General features: G+C 37.3%; 1 protein-coding gene across 6 annotated transcripts; it reads right to left on the reverse strand.

Annotated features, from left to right (window-relative positions):
* Positions 1-403: 403 nt before the first annotated feature.
* Positions 404-19,714, reverse strand: LOC311302978 (uncharacterized protein). 6 transcript variants are annotated; one of them, XM_084429178.1, is made up of 15 exons: positions 19,151-19,241; positions 17,439-17,501; positions 16,658-16,718; positions 12,216-14,342; positions 11,948-12,134; positions 11,437-11,533; positions 11,262-11,359; positions 8,811-8,873; positions 8,613-8,675; positions 4,540-4,608; positions 2,767-2,826; positions 2,478-2,504; positions 2,188-2,390; positions 1,281-1,440; positions 404-1,143 (listed from the first exon to the last, which is right to left on the reverse strand). In XM_084429178.1, exons 5-15 carry the CDS (start codon positions 12,129-12,131, stop codon positions 1,019-1,021), a joined length of 1,149 nt encoding a protein of 382 aa, XP_084285304.1. In that variant the 5' UTR covers positions 12,132-12,134; positions 12,216-14,342; positions 16,658-16,718; positions 17,439-17,501; positions 19,151-19,241; the 3' UTR covers positions 404-1,018. The 6 variants fall into 6 exon arrangements, 4 of the variants coding, with proteins under 4 accessions (XP_084285304.1, XP_084285305.1, XP_084285306.1 ...); XM_084429179.1 differs by lacking the exons at positions 8,613-8,675; positions 8,811-8,873 and adding an exon at positions 9,207-9,269 and having other exon boundaries at positions 11,948-14,342; XR_014629690.1 differs by lacking the exons at positions 404-1,143; positions 1,281-1,440; positions 8,613-8,675; positions 8,811-8,873 and adding an exon at positions 9,207-9,269 and having other exon boundaries at positions 2,269-2,407; positions 19,151-19,714.
* Positions 19,715-21,091: the final 1,377 nt, after the last annotated feature.

Genomic DNA, 21,091 nt, shown 5'->3' on the forward strand with positions numbered 1-21,091 from the left:
AGCACAAATCATCCCAGATAGCAAATGACATCTGGCCCAGTTGTGGCCCACATCTTCCAAATTCTTCTGGCCCACATACCGCATGGAATGACGGCGATGACTCAACCTGAGTGTGGCAGCTAGAAGTCAGCCATAACCGGGCCAGATGTGGGCCACATCTCAGAAATGGCATGGGCCACAACCGGGCCAGACATGGGCCAGATCTCAGAAATGGCATGGGCCACAACCGGGCCAGATCTCAGAAATGACATGGGCCACACCTGGGCCAAATCTCAAATGACATGGGCCACACCTGGGCCAAATCTCAAATGACATGGGCCACACCTGGGCCAAATCTCAAAAATGGCATGGGCCACATCTGGCCCAGATCTAATCATAATATAATAAAGAAAATACTCAAATAATCAGTCAAAAGTGATTTAATAAATATAAATATTTCATGAATACATTTAAATTTATAAATAGTAATCAAAAACAGGAAACAATACATATAATAAATACATTATATAAATATATACAATAAAACAGGCAGGGTCCAGAAGGGGGTACTGCAAGAAACCAGAAGGTAGTCCAAAGAAAACAAATATTTATAAATCAAAATCAAAAACAGGAAACAATAAATATAATAAATACATTATATAAATATATACAATTAAACAGGCAGGGTCCAGAAGGGGGTACTGCCAGAAACCAGAAGGTAGTCCAAAGAAAACAAATATTTATAAATAAACATCAAAAACAGGAAACAATAAATATAATAAATACATTTTATAAATATATACAATTAAACAGGCAGAGGTCCAGAAGGGGAGGACTGTCCAAAGAAAACATTAGACCAAGGTCTACATATTAGGAACAAGTTCTACATATTATGAACAAGGTCAAGCAAGTGTCACTCAGAACCAGGAGAATTTAATAAAGCAAGTGGAGAATCAGATCTATAGTTAAAAAACAGAGCAAGGCAAAAGGGCAGCCCGTTGAGCAGGCAGAACAGGCAATTGTCAGAACCAAGAAACAGTCAATTTTTTAGTCTTGCCCGACGGCCTCCATCCCTGTCTGCGGAAAGCTGCAGCCATCTCTTTATCCAGTTTTCTACTTCCTGGTCTGTTGCAGTGGAAGTCAAACGGTTTCTTCTGACTGCAGCTAAAATGACACATATGACCAACAGTAAACAAGCAAATTATTATTATTTATCATAAAATCTATCATTTATAGGGAATTGTTTTTTAGCTGACACCAAACACAAATAAAACACAGTAGTTAAGTTCAGAAAGCCATACCATTAATTACAGTTTTCAGCGAGGTGTCTTTGAATGCCGCTTTTCCATTGATTCCCCTCCAGTTCATTTGCCGGGCCATGTCGTTTGATAGAAGGAAGTTCAGAATCCGCCATACACTTTCCTTTACTGTTGTGCCTCCCCTCAAGGCTAACGTGTTTATCTGTAAAAATAAATATATGGACAAATAAAGGAACAAGCAAACATCATACTCGATTAGAATGTTCAAAAATGGGTTTGGCTTTTACCGGTTAATATAACAGTTCATTTGAAATTATTTAGCCTATAAAAGGATAGTAGAATAGCCGAATAGCCGTTTCTGTTTTGAAGTGCATAAAAGTGTGTCCATCCATCATAAAAGTGCTCCACACAGCTCTGGGGAGGTTAATAAAGGCTCTTTGAAGCGAAGCGATGCGTTCGTATAAGAAAAATAAATAGCTTCCAGCAGACAGGCCTTGGAAAATATACAGCCATTCACTGCCATTATAAAGCTTGGAAGAGTCAGGACATTTTTTTAATATAACATTGTATTGGTCTGAAAGAATAATGTCATATACACCTAGGATGACTTGAGGATGAGAAAATCATTAGCTAATTTACATTCATTTCAGTTCCTTCAGCAGTAGGGGGAACTTATTCGCAACCATCAATCTCATTGGTTAGTGCTAACTATGACCATCCACATTTTGACTTCAGCAAATCAGTTAGAGTGAGTACAATTGCCGCTTCTTCACCAAGCCAAACCTTTCTTGTTGCTTAACCATTCCATGTCGAACCGGCCCAGCCAGTACAGATATGATTTTAACACGTGGTTGACTACATTTTTTACCATGTACAATGAACAAAAGATGAAAACACTGACACAGTTAATTGATGAGTTAAATTGTTCTATTGAAATATGAAATCTTACCACAGCTGTCTTGTAGTCTTCCTGCTGCAGCTGCCCCTCAATGACTTGAAGTTGTTGAAAACTTGACAGTGGAAAACAGTCTGTGTTTAAAGTTGGGTTGTCTTCTGTAGTTGATAATTTTTTGAGATCGTAGACCAATTTAACCAACGTTCCCATCTGTTCTTTGATCATTTCTTGGTTTGCAAGAATTTTGCGTATCCAAGCTATAAAAAAGAAAAAGCTATGAAAAAAAGCATATTACTGTGTTAAAAACAAAAAAAAGCATTAAAAAAAAAAATGTCAGTACTAACCTTCACTGAAACCAGTGTGGGATGATGCTAAAGAGAGGAACACCACAACAATATATTAGTTTGAACATGTAAAATAACAGTACAAGGAAGTAAAACTCTTTTTTTACTCTATAGCTCTGCAGATTTGGTTGTACATAATTTGGTTTAATAGGTTAATGAGTTAAACACGGTCAGTTTTAGAACTTAAATTGTTGTGAAAGAATGCATGTTGTGTAACAGTATTTTGGAAATATGGGTAAACCTGTAAGATTTGAATGCAGTGTTAGTGAACTGACACAGTATTACTTACAACTTAAGACTTCTGCCTCTCCATGTCTAAAGTGTGAGGTGCGATTCCTTGCTGTCAAGGCTAATTAGTGGGAAAGGTCAAAGTTTAGCAGTAGATTTTAGCACACGTTACAGTCAGGTCCATAAATATTGGGACACAGGCACAATTTTTATTTTTTCAGGTATTTACCAAAACATATTCAAGCTATAGTTATTTAATGGATATGGGCTGAAAGTGCACACTCTCAGGTTTAATTTGAGGGTATTTTACATCCAAATTGGAGGACGGGTTTAGGAATTACAGCTCTTGAGAGAGCCACCCCCCCTTTTTCAAGGGACCAAAAGTAATTGGACAATTGAATCAAAAACGATTTCATGGACAGATGTGGGCTATTTCTTTGTTATTTCTTAATCAATTAAGCAGGTAAAAGGTCTGGAGTTGATTCGAAGTGTAGTATTTGCATTTGGAATCTATTGCTGTGAACCTACATCATGCGTTCAAAGGAGCACTCCATGCAAGTCAAACAGACCATCATTAGGCTTCAAAAACAAAATAAATCCATCCGAGAGATAGCATTAATATTAGGAGTGGCCAAATCAACAGTTTGGTACATTCTGAGAAAAAAGAATGCACTGGTGAGCTCAGCAACATAAAAAGGCCTGGAGGTCCACGGAAGACAACAGTGGTAGATGATCGCAGGATCCTCTCCATGGTAAAGAAAAACCCATTCACAACATCCAGCCAAGTGAAGGACACTCTCCAGGAGCTAGGCGTGTCATTGTCAAAGTCTACAATCTCACAAGAGCAAATACAGAGGGTTCACCACAAGGTGCAAACCATTCATAAGCATCAAGAACAGAAAGGCCAGATTAGACTTTGCCAAAAAGCATCTAAAAAAGCCTGACCAGTTCTGGAAAAGCATTCTTTGGACGGATGAAACTAAGATAAACTTGTACCAGAGTGATGGGAAGAGAAGAGTATGGAGAAGGAAAGAAACTGCTCATAATCCAAAGCATACCACCTCATCAGTGAAGCATGGTGGTGGTAGTAGTGTCATGGCATGGGCATGTATGGCTGCCAATGGAACTGGTTCTCTTGTATTTATTGATGTGACTGCTGACAAAAGCAGCAGGATGAATTCTGAAGTGTTTCGGTCAATATTATCTGTTCATATTCAGCCAAATGCTTCAGAACTCATTGGACGGCGCTTCACGGTGCAGATGGACAATGACCCGAGGCATACTGCGAAAGCAACCAAAGAGTTTTTTAAGGGGAAGAAGTGGAATGTTATGCAATGGCCAAGTCAATCACCTGACCTGAATCCGATTGAGCATGCATTTCACTTGCTGAAGACAAAACTGAAGGGAAAATGCCCCAAGAACAAGCAGGAACTGAAGACAGTTGCAGTAGAGGCCTGGCAGAGCATCACCAGGGATGAAACCCAGCATCTGGTGATGTCTATGCGTTCCAGACTTCAGGCTGTAATTGACTGCAAAGTTTGATTTATGATAGTTAATCTCTCCCATTACTTTTGGTCCCTTAAAAAGTGGGAGGCACATATACAAACTGTTGTAATTCCTACACCGTTCACCTGATTTGGATGTAAATACCCTCAAATTAAAGCTGAAAGTCTGCAGTTAAAGCACATCTTGTTCATTTCATTTCAAATCCATTGTGGTGGTGTTTAGAGCCAAAAAGATTAGAATTGTGTCGATGTCCCAATATTTATGGACCTGACTGTATATGGGTAAATTATGGGTTAAATGGGAAGAAAAGGTTTTATCGTAAATTTACGGGTTACTGATGTCTGTTTCAATGGTGTTGATGTCCTCCTTTGGTTGCTGTGGATTTGTTTTTGGCACCCTGATGGCATCAAAACAAGCCATAAATAAATGTCACCCCTGAATTTGGCTAACATTAGATATTAATGGAGAACTCCGGTCAATTTTAACATTGAGCTAATTTTTTTTTGTAAATTTGTAGCCAGCGCACATACCTGTATTTACTTCCTTTTTTCGGTCGAAGCCCACAGTAGTCGATTGTCGAGAGTCGACAATCAACTACTGTGGACTTCGACCGAAAACAGGAAGTAAATACAGGTATGTGCGCTGGCTGAATTAACATCACTTTTATTCATATCTTTCACATCTACTGCAGTCAGATTCACCCGTGATCACTCTAAAGGAATCACTCACATGGCTGAGCACTTGTAATGACACATCAAGGATGTTAAAGGGATACTCCACTTTTTTCGGAAATATGCTCATTTTACATCTCCCCCAGAGTTAAACAGTTGAGTTTTACCGTTTTAGAATCCATTCAGCCGAACTCCGGGTCTGACGGTACCACTTTTAGCATAGCTTAGCACAGATCATTGATTCTGATGAGTCCAGTAGCATTTCTTTCAAAATGACCAAAGAGTTTCAATATTTTTCCTATTTAAAACTTGACTCTTCTGTAGTTAAACCGTGTACTAAGATCGACGGAAAATGAAAAGTTGCGATTTTCTAAGCCTATATGACTAGGAACTACTCTCATTCTGGCGTAATAATCAAGGAACTGTGCGGCTGTACCATGGGTGCAGCAGGCGTAATGATATGACGCAGCGCCTGAAAATAGGTCTAATAGGTTAGACAAACTTAGTCCCGGTCACGTTGGAAGAAGTTACCGAGCTGGGGACTATTTTCAGGCGCTGCGTCATATCATTACGCCTGCTGCATTCATGGTACAGACACACAGTTCCTTGATTATTACGCTGGAATGAGAGTAGTTCCTAGTCATATAGGCTTAGAAAATCGCAACTTTTCATTTTCCGTCGATCTTAGTACACGGTTTAACTACAGAAGAGTCAAGTTTTAACCCTGGAGAACCCAATAACTCTTTTCTTCTTTGGAAAATTATGAACTATGCATTAAATTACTGCTTTAAGTTCACTGAACACCAAAATATCCACTTTTTCAATTTTAACCCTTTATTCCCTAATTTAGGATTTGGGCCAAATTTGACCCATTGGGCTTTAGGCGTATTAGGATTAGGGCCAAATTTGACCCATTGGGCTTTAGGCGTATCATGCCATCCTGGTACAACTCAACCTGTTCACCTTGAAAGTTCATGTCAGGCAACTCAAAGCCTTTGTTTCGCCAACTGTAAGTTTTTGCGGCACGATTTGGCTCCATCTGTGGGCTAGCAGTCTCGGCAAACGGCACATCTTCATCACTGGACGAGTCATTGGACGAGTCACCGTCTTGGGCAGAAGATTCACCACCATCACTTTCATGCGGTTGAAACAATTCATCAATTCATCGCTATCGCTGTCCAATTCAGGGCCAAAGTCACTATCATCAGTTTCAAGTTGCTCCAATACTTGTCTTACAGTGATCTTTCTCTGTTGCTTTCCCTGTCCTGAAATGGGAGCTGCCATACTCCCTGAAAAGATATACTACTTTATTAGTCTCTGGCCCTGTACTACTGAGGTAACTTATTAAAATATATTATACTAATGAAATTATTTCAAGGCTTTAGCCAAATACAGGCCTGTCACCATTCTCCATCAAAGTCACTCAAAGAACCAAAGGGTCATTTTTGACCCGACATTTTTTTAACCCATACACCCAGAGGGTCATTTTTGACCCATCGTTTTTTTAACTAGCTCAGAGTCGCTAATTTATCCAAAAAGAATATAAAACGTACTTCTAGGCATTCTGCAAGCTAATACTAAATAGATTAACAAAAAATACACAATTTTACCAACCGCTGGTTTGCTGAGAAGACGATTTTGTTTGGGTAGGTTTCCAGCTCAACAAAACAGCATGTGGTCAGCCATCTTGTAACTACCACTCTGGCACTTGTGAGTTCAATATTCATCCACTAGGTGTCTCTATGCAGGGGCCAGAAGTGGCACTCTGGGCTTTTGAAGTTAAAAAAAAAAAAAAAAAAATTGTTTGTTCATTTTGGGTAGCAGCAATTAACAGCGGCCAAATTTGACCCCGTGGGTTCTCCAGGGTTAAATAGGAAAAATATTGAAACTCTTTGGTCATTTTGAAAGAAATGCTACTGGACTCATCAGAGTCAATGATCTGTGCTAAGCTATGCTAAAAGTGGTACCGTCAGACCCGGAGTTCGGCTGAATGGATTCTAAAACGGTAAAACTCAACTGTTTAACTCTGGGGGAGATGTAAAATGAGCTTATTTCCGAAAAAAGTGGAGTATCCCTTTAAGAGGCTAAAAGCAGGTTTAAAACGTGCCCCATTTAAGTCAACAGGGTGGAAATTTAAAAAAAAGAGTATAACACGGTGTAAGCAACACCGATTTTTGTCGTTCTCTGTACTGACAGCACTCCAAATTTACAAAAAAAAAAAAAGAGCTCAATGTTAAAATTGACCGGAGTTCTCCTTTAACACAAAACACAAAGATATAAGCTGTGTCTGAAATCACTCCCTATCCACTATTTAGGGTGTCGGCCATTTTGTAGTGGTGTCCGAATTCTGAGTGAACGACATCATTCCCTACATTTGTTCACTACTTTTACCCACAATCCTCTCTGAACTAGAGCGTACATCCGATGTACACTTGCTGAAGCACAATTTCCCACAATCCAATGCGTAGAGGACTGAGCTCGCATGAAAGTCCGGGAGCGAGTGAGTTTAAACCAGAGATTACTTTACAACTTATCTTATTTTTGCTTTAACATTGATTTAATCCTTATCCTGTCATCTGTGAGCGTGAGTTTAACAATTTCAATCGATGAAACTACAAAGCTGGCACAGAGGTATTACAAAATATTCAATATGATTGTTGTTAATTTTATTTTATAAAGCAAGTAACATGTAAGATAAAAGGAGTTTTATCACGTGTGACAAAGCCTTTACTGCGACAGCTCCAGCTCTCCGACGCGCAGTGTAAACGTCAGCGTCCGAATTCACTCACTTACTTTCGTTCACTCCTTGCAGATATAGTGCACTCAAACGCCATACACTATTATATAGGGATTAGTAAATGAGTGAACGGTTTCAGACACAGCTATAAACATTCTAAGATAAAAAAAACATTATAATCCAGTCATTCTAAGCCAAAATGGGGGTCAACCTAGGACGAATTGCACTAAACTAATTTTGTATCCTCAATATATCCTGAGTAAAAAAAAAGAAAAAAAAAGCCCTGAAGAATCCCATTTGGGATTATACATAAAGGAAGTAGTACTTTAAACCATTATTATTGCAGAGATGGGGTTTGGGGCTGGGTCCCGGGGACTGTTACTGAGGGTTCACTTTTTTATTTTACCTTCCTTTGTCTTCTGCATTTTCCTTACCCCTTCTCTCCTGTTCCCTCAGACTCATCTCCCAGAAACAGTCCCACAGACCCATCCCCAAACCCCATCTCTGCAATATTAAGTAATAAAGGCTGGTTTAAAGTACTTCCATCTATGTATTAATGCTCATGGGTAGCCTAAACAGGTTCCATTCAGACCTTAACATCAAGTCTTTTACTGTTATATGCCAACAAGACATTTTCACTTGGCTATACCCAATGTTTAGATCTGTTGTGGTATTTATGCAAATTAGCACATACATAATTAGATTATGCACCGTTTGCCCATGTTAACAACATTTAAAAAATCAACTCAGTAATTCTCATGGTGATATACAGGTTAAAAATGTTACCCTAATCATGAGAAAAATAATGAATAGGCTATATTTGGGTCTTTCTAAACTTTCCCCTAAAGGGATTCTTCTGGGCTTTTTTCCCCTTACTCAGGACATATTCAGGATACAAAAATCTGTTGAATTTGCTTCTGTTGCAATTTGTCCTACCTTTTTTCATAAAACGACTGGACTAGTACATCTCCTGTGTTTTCTTCAAATACTCACAATTCATAGTCTCTGCATCCTCTCTGGCCAGTGGTTGAGAGTAATTCCCTGCTCTGCTGGTACCTGTACAGGAAAACAAGAGGGAGGAATTGGAGAGGTCAGTGTTCAGGAGCTTTGAGGCAAGTTCAAGTCTAACTATTATAAAAAAAAAGCACATCTACTCTGTAACTCACATGCCCAGTGTTTTCAAATACTCACAATTCATAGTCTCTGCATCCTCTCTGGCCAGTGGTTGAGAGTAATTCCCTGCTCTGCTGGTACCTGTACAGGAAAACAAGAGGGAGGATTTGGAGAGGTCAGTGTTCAGGAGCTTTGAGGCAAGTTTAAGTCTAACTATTATCAAATTGAAGCACATCTACTCTGTAACTCACATGCCCAGTGTTTTCAAATACTCACAATTCATAGTCTCTGCATCCTCTCTGGCCAGTGGTAGAGAGTTATTCCCTGCTCTGCTGGTACCTGTACAGGAAAACAAGAGGGAGGATTTGGAGAGGTCAGTGTTCAGGAGCTTTGAGGCAAGTTTAAGTCTAACTATTATCAAATTGAAGCACATCTACTCTGTAACTCACATGCCCAGTGTTTTCAAATACTCACAATTCATAGTCTCTGCGTCCTCTCTGGCCAGTGGTTGAGAGTAATTCCCTGCTCTGCTGGTACCTGTACAGGAAAACAAGAGGGAAAATGATTCTACAATAATTTAATGTGTGTGGCGATCGAAAGTGAATGATAATAATGTACGGTCAGCAAGGTTTTCACTGTTGTGGCTTGCTTAACCTCTCGAGAAATCAAACCTAATGAGTGCAGCACACATAGAAACTCAGTAAACATACTGCGATAATTTATAAAATCCCTATAGTGTCTCATTATTCAAAAAGTAATTGTTCAAATGTAAGAATTTAAAATGAACGATGGAGCAGACATTTAATACGATTAGGGGAAAAATGCCTTTTAAATGAGTCATATAATGGTACATGCACTTTTACAAGTTGATTGTACTGAAATGTGTGTTGGCAGTGCCTGTACACAACCATCATAAAATGATAAAAATCCATCCAGTGTTTTTTTTTTAATCTTCATATGTTTTCCCCTCTCTCAAATCAAGCCGTTCGACCATGTGACGTCACAAAAATCGACACCCCTCCCACGATTGTTGATTGACAGCAGCGTTTCAACACAGACCCACCCTCGCTCGTGAGCGAGCTGTCAATCATAGCCCGTGCGGACCGACGCGGTCACTGTTGATATGCTGGACTGGAGCACTGTCTATGAGCAGAATGGCGTCTAAGCGATTGTGGTGTTCTGTTCTTGGGTGTAATAAGGAACACAGCATCATTTTGATGTTCCTAAATCCGAACCGCTGAAGACGCAGTGGCTGAGTTTGTTTTCGAAGGGAATATTCCCCAAGATCAACGTCAATGCTTTCACGTTTGCGCGAATCATTTCACACACCAGACTGCTTTACAAACGAGGGTCAGTAAAGCTGGTTTTGCTAAGAAGCTGCTCTTGCTAAGAAGCTGCTCCTGAAAAAAGGATCGGTACCAACTATTCGTGTTCCTGCTGCACCTCCAGAAGAAGTGAGTGTAATGTTTTATTAACCTTTATATTAATATTTATATTAATCTTTGCAAATCATTAGCACGCTTCACGATGAATGCGGCTGTTTACATTACGGCATGTTTTCTATGTACGGCGTTCTCAATATAATTCATAATCCCACGTTTATAATGAACAGCGCGTTATGGTTATTGTGTTATTTCAAAAGGTGTACGCACATAACAGAGGGGCGGGGTCAGCACAGCTCATTATCATTTAAAGACACATGCACTTAAACGGCGTGCTGAAAACAGAGCTGTTTTTGACCAGGTAAAATTAGTTCTTACAATACTAATGAGAATTTAATTAAAGTATATTACAAACTTTTAATTTAGACCCTAAAGAATCATATTAGCTTGTACAAAAATGGCATTATATGACCCCTTTAAATGTAAAAATATGCAGATTTAGATTCGTCAAAGCTGATTTAACATTGATGAGAATATTGCTTCAAAATAAATTATATTTACAACACAAAAAAATCCAAGTGAATGACCGATTTACTTGTCCGAAGGACAAGCACATGACAAGGCTTAATGTCGAGCCCTGCTTTATTTAAACCAATTGTATGCCTCATTGTTTTTACATAATATGTATTAAGTAGGGATGCAACGAAATTAAAATTCTGGGCCGAAACCGAAACTTCTGGATGCACTTGGCAAAAATAATCAATCATTTTCCTGAATTAAAAAAAATAAGTCAAACAAAAATAGCCACAATTATTTTGAAAGTAACACAAAAATTGGACAGAAAATAGGTCCATAATAAAATAAATATATATATATTCAAATTAATATATTATTCTTTATTCAGTTCTATGCAACAGAATCAGATTTCATAGATTGTCCTAGAAAGATATTATCAGAGCATGCAAGCAGAGCATAATAAACGGATTACAAAAAAAGAATCGTTTGTGACAGCCCTACTAAATTCAAAGACAAAAGTGTATTCCCAGAACTGATGATAGCATTCCTCAAACGAATTCACAAAAAAACAAATGTGTTAATAAAACAAATTAATAGAACTATAACTGTGGCACAAATTGGCCAATCTTACATTTCCTGATGGGGTTGATTTGCACTTCTGGCGCTGCTGGAAGTGGAAAGTTTGCTTCATCCTCAGTTTCACTATCATCGAAATAACGTGCCCTTTTACTGAAGAAAAAAATCAATTATTCAATTGATTGTCCTCATTCAGCAGCCATACTCTGCTCTGTATGTGCTGTATTTACATGTGTCTTTTTCTTCTCACGGGGGGCGAGTCCACGTCTGTAAGGTCTGTGTTTATTTCTGCCTCTGGTAGTTTTTGGCGAGCTTCTTCATATGTTTCTGTATAGATAAACAACAAGGTTTCTGTGAAGCAAACTAAAAAAAACATTAAAGAGAAATTATGAATAAATAATAGGAGAAAATGAAGAAATTTTATATATATATATATATATAGGCCAGATTTACTAAATAGGCACAATCTCTTTTTTGGGGGGAGGTAAACAATGGTGCAAATACCAGGAAATTAACTAGCACAAACCTTAGTTAATCACCTTGCATGATTCATTTAAATTAATCTGAATGATTCAGCATGAGTTTGAAAGGGAAACTCTTAAAACCGCATATGCAACAAGGTCAGCCGCAAAAACAACTGTTCACACCTTTAGTGTCTTTAATAAATCCCGACACCAAAAGACGGTTTATGCTGGTGCAACCTGTTAGTAAATCTGACCCATGGAAGCTAAGGATATGTACCTCTAGTAAAAATAATCCGGATTTTGAAGGGAGTCCAGGATGGTCCTGGCTTTACCATTGATTTTATGGCTTTAACTCTATCTTCATATTTGTATGGAGGCCACATACAAACATTGTCCCTTACCCAATTATGGGGGACAACCTCGACTTCATTTGTGGTTACAAAGATTACGATATGATACATTGGCTGAAAAAAACAAGAGTTGTAATTAATTTTAGACTTCATTTAGATTCATTTAAAAAACGAATTCATATAAATGCCACTTACAAAAGCATGTCCCACAATATAATCCAGAAATGGTGTTGCTGCTTCTCAAGAACTATGTACATTAATTGGTGATATTATTAAGATGTGTGAGTCAGAGGGAAGACTGCAAATTTGTCTCCCAGAGGCAACCTCACACACTTCTGCCAGGGCTTTGTGAGCTCAGTAAAGTGCATCACTGTTGACAAATTGGACACGATGAATACTCCCATGTTTCTGGAGTCAAGAGGGTAAGTGTATAAGGCCTCTTTCTCTCTATACTCTTGAAACATAACATACTCTTTACCCCCATAAGCAATGATGTTTTTTACTGAAATCACTTTGCCATGAATAGAAATGCAATCATCTTTGCTCGATATTCACAGCATGACACCATCAACAGTAAGCTGTCTGAACTGATGTACTGCTTCTGTCAGTGTTTGTGGTACAGGTCCATTTTTATGGGGGCACATCAGTGATATTTCATCAGTGGAATAACAGTTCCTTTCCTCATGTTCTGACAGCCTGCGGATTATCTGTGCAAGTGGATTGTGAGGTTTCCTTACCAATCTCTTAAGCTCACCAAGATAATTTTCATAGGGGAAGCCAGATATGCCATCTAAAGGACCATGCACTTTAACATCACTAGCAAGATGTACCAAGCCATGAATGTTGTATACCACCATCTCTTTGCCATACAACAAGCCATAATGCTCAACAAATGATACCAAAAAGGAGTGAGCCAAATCATTCATTTCGATACAATATTTTGAATTTGCCAAGATGTAGATGGCAACAGACAACAGCATAAAGTTATCATAAACCTGGCGAGGCAACACACTCTTTAAAACAACAGGGCCTGTGTACAGCAACAGTTGACGGAATTCAGTTGCCTTCCAACAAAGTCTCTCACTGAGAGCCCTAGGCTTTCTGGCAAACTCTGCTGGAATGAACTCCTTCAATGCTACCAGTCTCTCAGAGATACCCAAGACTTGAATGCTCGAAAGCCTTGTACGCAGGGGGCCCACTGCACCACACCACAGATCCGTTAGACGTCTCACTACACCCAAACACACAAGGTGCATGTAATCATGAGGAAAACTCGTTACCATGTCAATGTCAGTTTCTAGAAGAGGACAGTGTGTTAGATGGTGTTCCTCATCTAATCCCAGTCGAAAAGCTTCATCTGTTCTACAGGAGGCATCGTTCTCAGGAAATGTCATGCGGTGTTTCACATAGGAACCTTTCTGCTGACATTTGTCACAGCCGTAGTATCCTGTGTGAGATTTTATACCTTTGATAAAGGCTTGTGCTGGAGCGTCACACATGATAGACGTTACCTTGACAAAGAAAGTCTTGCCACCAAAAACAAAACCTCTTCTTAAACTCTGCAACTCACAAACTAAGTGACTGAGATAGTCAGAAAGATTTTTTGGCTTAGTGGTCCCACAAAACAACCCTACGACAACAGGTTTCTTAGATAGACCTTTGAACATGCCAAGAATAGGCCAAAGTTGAACTGAAGAACTTTTGAAAAGTGGGATGCCGTCAAAATTTAGCTGCATGTTAAATGTGTGCCCGTCTGTAAAATAAGAACATACACTTCTCAACGTGTTTCTGAAAGCATTGACAATACCAAAATAGTGGAAAGATCCACCGGCAATCATCTCCACATTGTACTCTGTTTTCGTTTTTAACAGTGACCTTCCATCTTTTGGCAGGAATGGTAAATGCACTTTAAGAATTGCCAATAAAGCAGAAAGTGCAATGAGAGATACACCAAAACGAAGTGCCCAGTCAGTAATGCTGCTTCTGAGATCACTTTCATCGTTTGTTTCGCCAGTACTGCTACAATCATAGCTACTGTTTGTATTCTCACTAACAGAGATGCAAGTAGGATTCAGATCTGAAGGTCTGCAGTCAGAGGGAATGCCACCAGGAGGAATGGTAACAGGAGAGTTGTTAAGATTATCAGTATGGTCATACACCTCATGATTCACTGATTTAAGAAAAGTGTCAACTCTTTTGAGGGCCCTTTTCCTAAGATTGCTGCGTTCATTGTAATTCATCACTAGTGAACACAATACAGAGTCACAAATAAAATATGCATGGAATATCCCTAATGAGTTCAAGCTCAGGATGTTCACTACCCTATAATGAGAGAGAAACAGCAGATTAGGAGAGCAAGTTAAATTAAAGGGATAGTTCACAGTAAAATTCTGTCATCCTTTACAATCAACAAAAAAACATTAAATGACAGTGATTAAACAATATACAAGTCAAGAGTATTATTCTGTATTACAGGTATTTACAGACAGGTCAAAAGAGACAAGAGTTTGGTAGAACAGTATAAATCCATACATTTAAAATAAAAAAATTTTTTTTTGCAAAAACAATATCTGATCATGTGTCATCATACTAACGCTACAGTGGATTGAATCTAGTTGGTTTTGTTTTTCTTTTTTTCTCCTTTTTCCTGCATTGATTCTTTACACATCTATCAAATCATGTGCATCATACTAGATTTTTTTTAGCTGGCTTTCCGTGTAGTGTAGCTATCACGACTTTGCGAGATGAGTGTAATAAGATACGAGTTATAAGATATGTGCAAACAAGGTGAATAAATTTGTATTCATAAACTTTATCACACTTGAATTGTGATACTAAACTAAATCTTGTTGAATCTTATTCCTAAATAATGAATTTGCAGTTTTTTCCAAGCTGCATTCATAACCAAAGAGTAAAATTGCGTTCTAGGGTCTTTAATGTCGGTTTTTTTTTTTAAATATAATATTTTGGCATTCTAGTGTTAATTTTGAATCTTAAAGTGTTTTATTCATTTGAAAAAAAAAAAAAAAGAAAAAAAAAATTGTGAAAGACAGGAGGTGCTGACTGGAAGCGTGGACCTCTTTTGAGTCCCGCCTATATTAGGTGAGTTAATTTTAATTCATTACGGTTTAATAATTATGATACTAAAAGTAATCTTTTGGTTTAGATTTTTAATCATGAATAATGGATTTGTTGCAGTTTTTGCACGATAATAGCCGTTTAATGGCGTCAAGTGATTATAGTATTTTAAATGTATTAAACTTTTTCTGCTCTAGGACTAATATTAAATGTAAAGTTTGCTTCATTAAAGGGATATTTCAGCTCTGGAAAGATGAATGTGTATTTAAAATGGGTAATTTATGTAGTAGAAATGTGAAATTATTTTTGAATTTGGAGCCTTCTAGACTGAGAAAAGCCAGAAAATTTATTTTTAGCTTTTGGGGATGAAAAACTACAACTCCCAGAATGCACTTGCTTCACTGCCCTAGGAAGCCACGCCTACCGGTGAGAGAGTGCAGTTAAACACAAGGCTAGCTACTATTGAGTCTCCGTGACGAGTCTGACAGGGATTTCGAGATCGCCCAAAATTTCCTGGATTCGGCTTTTGCGTTCTACATCCTCCATTGATTAGGTTTACTGTGGCGAGCAGGACGAGTGAGAGCGACACAAGGCTGGTGGCTTGTTTACTGATGATGAGCAACAATGGTGAGATGCACCGTTCTCGTATCTCACAGAGGAGCGGGAATTTCCTTATCAATCAATCCACAGCAACGATCACTTGTTTAGCGTTCATGTAAACACTACATTCAGATTCACCAATCGGAGTGAATTCAGTTAGATTGAAACAAAAGGTGTGCATGTAAACAATGAATGGATGACTGCAGAAAGCAAAAGCCGAATCCCGGACATTTTGGACGATCTCGACGGCCGGACATGTCCGGGAAAAAGAGGATGGTAACCCCTAATACTTTCTCCTACTACTCAGCTTTCTCCACAGAACAAGAGTCTGTTAGCTTAGCTTCCAAATAAAAGATAGCTGACACTATCTGTGTTCATGCTGTGAGTGAGATCGCATCCTCATATGGGCGGGTTGAAAACATGCGGAACAGCGCCTTCTACTGGCTGTAGTCTTTAGCCTTTGGACAAAAAATCCTCAGATGACGCAAAATTATGATTTTTGCGTCAGAGGATTTTTTCCAGACCAAAAAAAAACAAAAAACAAACATACAAATCTCTCGTCTCAGGGGGATATGAGGGGGGAAAGCATGGTAATTTGAAAATACTACAGGTTTTCTACTGATACAAAGCTTAATGCTAAATCCTGAAGTATCCCTTTAATGTTAGATATACGGTAAGCAAATTTAGCATTGTACATCTTTATTGATGAGTTGTTTTCATTAAAAATAATAATAACCACGAATTAAGCATTCATTTTAGAAGTAAGTGGAAATCCAAAGACCTTTTGTGTTAAAACGCAGGTATACCTATGTCATCAGTCTAATTCACCTTGTTAAAAGTTCTGTTTAATATAATAAATTCATTTATGCTTCCATGACAAGCACATATACACTAAAGAGACAATAACTATACAACTGTAAACACCTTTAAGTGATGCTTAAAAAAAAAAGACAACTTACCTTGGTTGAAATAAGGGATGGTTAGAGAAAAGAAAAAAAACAGTGGAGGATGATGCAAAATCTAAAAAAGGAAACAATAAAAAGAATATATTACAGGTAACCACTACAGTAGTCCAAAATGTTGAATGAGGTGTATGCTGCAAATTAATCTAATATGAATATATAAAATAAATCTAAAGTGAAACTAAGAATGTGCTTAAAAACATCTTATAGCAAAGGATGACTGTGGCGAGCAGGCCGAGGCTGAGGGCTTTGAGAGAACAGCTGGAGGCCAGTGTGATTACTGATGAGTGACACCTGTACGTTGCTCATTATCAATCACTCACCAGCCTCCGTTCTCTCACTCTCAGCCACACCCTGCTCACCACAGTCACAATGATCTGTTTGCAGACAAGAAAAATGGGTAAAATAAGACTGAGTAACTACTGTAATATCAACTATTACCTAGGTCTGTATAGACGTGCAGTAGTCAAAGAAATGAATTGATTAATCAAATTGTGGTAAAAAAAATCATGGATTTTAATTTATTGACTAGCAAAATATTATGGTAACACGAGAAACTGCATTAATTATGCCCATGTTTCTCATCTTTTCAGATAATTTTCAATTAGTCACAATTTTGAACTGGTAAAGGCAGATAAATAAACATTAACATGGACAGCTAAGATAAAGTGCAAATAAGGGAAACATCTCAAGCTGTTAAAACATGGCTGATGATGTAGCTTTAAAGAATATAGGCTAAGCCCAAATACTAACTTAAGTGTCTCAAAAATATACTTACATGGATAAAGATGCTTAATGGTTGAAAGAGCTCTTAAAAGAGCTTTTGGGGGTCATTTAGCTGCTGTTGACACAAAAGCAAAATGGAGAAAAATAAGAAACATGACTGAACAGAATTAATTTTATCAATATATATATACACACATTCAGTAAACTTTGAGTTATTATTACTTAATCAAAACAACCCAGCTGCTGATTGATATTACTTGGAATAAAAAAAAAAAAAATAAAATAAAAAAAAAGGGTGTGTGTTTCTCTCCCTCCATTGTGTCCACTGTCTCCCCTCCTGTCCCATTTCTCATAGGTTGTTCTACCCTAACTGGTCAGCGGTGTCCGTCTTTTAACAGCGGAAATGAAAGGGTGAAAGGGAAGCTGTTGGAATTGTGTTTATTTATTTTGATTGGGAATTCTGTGAAGTCATTGATAATGTTGTTTTTCTCCCTTGTTTTTCTTACTTTTAGTGGTGTGTTGGCCACAATTAACCTAAGAACAAACTGCCTGAGTTATGAACGCTGTTGGGGCTTTTTTGCGTATTGAAGGAGAAATTCTTGTTATGCTAGGCTGTATAACAGTTCATAAGAATACCGTGTTTACTTTGGTTGTTTAATTGACGTTAATGACAGACAGCACCACGTTTCTAAGGTTGCTGTAATTGTAAGACCTAATCCAATATCCTCCCTGAGACCCATAAGGGAAAACAAGTTTTGTTAATGTTTATATATATATATATATATATATATATATATATATATATATATACATTATTTGTAAACATGGCCAAAAATTTGGTTTTCCATTATATGCGATATGTATATTTTCATTGTCTCTAATTTGAATAGTAATGTGTTTTTAGGAAACATGTAATGGAAAAAAAGTAGCTATAACGAGTAATAAATAGACAACATTTTTATAATTTCTTTCCTATTCACTTGTCTCCTAAAATGCCTGACAAGCATGTCCCGGTGTCCTCTACAGTGGACATGAATAAAACAGATGCATGTCTCATAACAGAACGTCATATTCTTATTTAAAACCCCAAAGATGTGAATTTATTACAAAAAAAAAATGTAATTGATCAAATCATATTTCTATAAGAGTGCTGAATTTAATCATCCAGTCAGTGTCAGTCAGGATAGGGGGGTTGTCATGATGCAAACTCCAAACATTTGGTATCTCTGAAAAGCCCTGAATTTTTAACGTTACAGGACAAAATGGTCTCAAAATAATGTCATCTAAGCTACAAAGGAAAACTTCTCAGGCAGATATAATGATAACATGGGCACATATATTTATGTATGGGCACATATATTTATGTTTTCGGCCATACACGCGCCGAGAACCGCTGTGAGGTTAAAAGAGAATATCGTATTTTCCCGTGTCGTTCGGCCATTTCTGTGGGTGCTTGAGCAGTGTTCACGCGCTGTCTGAGAAGAGGCCGCGCTTCAGGAGTAACTTATGTTTAACGAATTCAGTTCCCTTTCGCATCTGTGATTCATAGTTTTTTAAAATACTTTATTGTAATTATCATTAATAAGTAGGGCCAAACGTTAACATGACAGACATGCGCACGCACAAGTGACGTAACAGATTTAACAGCAACAGGTTGTTTGCCTCTGTTAATAGATTGTATAATTTACTTAGTTCATGTTTTTAAACGTCATTGATAATTGTAGTTATAATTTGTGAAGTATATCGAATAATTAAAGTACTTACCTCCAGAAAACTCAAGTTATTCCTCTCAGCAGGGAGTAGACAGTCAGGATGTGTGCACGCGCTGGCTCTGACTGGCCAGACTTCCGTTTTCGCTACCTATTGTTTTCGCGGGCTTTGCACGCGAGTCTGGCACCAAAGTTTATATATTTTAATATTTATACATATATAAAATGTATATCATCACACAGCATACCTTGTTAAATTATCCTGGCATTCAATTATTAATAATAATAAAACTGCTGTGATTGGTTAATAGAGCTTCGCGGCTCTAGCGCCGCGGTGGTTGATGGGTAAAATTGCCATTTTGTGATGCTCCGAAGAGGGAATTTTTTTTTTAATTTTTTTTTTATGCTTACAAAAATATACATAATAACAGACAACAACAGAACTAAAACAAATAAAAATAAAATAAAAATCACAAAGGGGGGAATCATGTAAATTAAAAGAATTACATGACACTGAAAAAAGGAAAAGAATTAACAGACAAGGGTGTAGATTTGATTTGAACATTGGGGGGGTTGAAGTTTGGGTTCTGCATATTTTTCATGTTTCATGTATAAATATTGGGGGGGTTGTAATGCATAGATTTAAATATTGGGGGGGTTATCTCCCCCCCAACCTCCACAAACTACACCCCTGCAAACAGATAATGTTTTTAAGGCCTTTTTGTTCTCAGACAACTTAATTGAAAAGAGGTATTTTTCAAGTTATTTAAAAAATGTAAGAAAAAGAGGTTTCATATTTAAATATTTAGATTTATGAATATGAAACTTTGCTAATCAGATTAATTACATAAAAATGACCTTTTTTTAGATTGATTATAATCTACAAAGCCTAGGACCACATCCTTCCAATACAACACACATTCATTATAGATTTCAGGCTTATAAATCCTAAGACATCTTGCCAAAACATTTTGGTAAATGGACAATACCAAAAAAAAAAAAAAAGATGAACTACAGTTTCGTCAGAGTTGTCACAGAAAGAACAACTGGAGGAAATATCCTTTTTGAACTTTTTGAGGTAGTGACTTGCAGGGTAGTATTTATGAATTATTTTAAAAGAAATCTCTTTTACTTTATTGGTTAAAAAAAAGAAAAAGATGTGGAACTGCATTATTCCAGTAAGCGGTCACAGACGGTAAAGTAACAATGTTTTGCTGAAAAAGTGAACGGACTGATCGATTGTTTTTACAGGGAGAAGCAAAGCACAATTTGCCAACAGGAGTATTGACCAAACTCATAGAGACTGTAGAGGTTGAGTTCCTCTCAATAAAGCAAGAGCACCTGATGGGATTGAACACCATAAATAATGAAAATTCTTTGGGAGAAACAGGAAATTGAAAGTGATATAAAAACTCCTTATATGAAAACAACAAACCTTGAGGATTGATTAACTGACTAACTAACAAGATATTTTTATCAAACCAATTATGAAAAAATATAGACAGTTACATATTACAGTTTGATACGGAACTTTTCACCTCATAAATATTTTATTTGGAATAACTGTAATATTTAATATATTTAATATATTTAATATATATATATATATATATATATATATATACACACACACACACACATATATACGCACACACATGTATAAGATATTACAGTTATTCCAAATAAAATATTTATGAGGTGAAAAGTTGTGCTTGAATATCAAAGACTCAAAGAATATCATGCCAAGAGGGATTGCCTGTGAAAATCAGATAATATTGCTGGTAATTTTTCAATTTTGTAGTTACATAACAGAAGAAAGTCATGGGATTTATGGGAAGAACATGTTGTGTTGTTGGATGTAATGTTCACACGATCGATTTTTACATTCAACCTATTTGTATTTAACTTTGTTTTTGTTTGTCAATAAGTCCATCTCACAATTTTTAATTTTATTCTGTGCTTTCAGACTCTTTTACACAGTAAATTGTTATTTGTT

The sequence above is a fragment of the Rutilus rutilus genome (assembly GCF_951802725.1).
Source record: "Rutilus rutilus genome assembly, chromosome: 13".
Taxonomy (NCBI): domain Eukaryota; kingdom Metazoa; phylum Chordata; class Actinopteri; order Cypriniformes; family Leuciscidae; genus Rutilus; species Rutilus rutilus.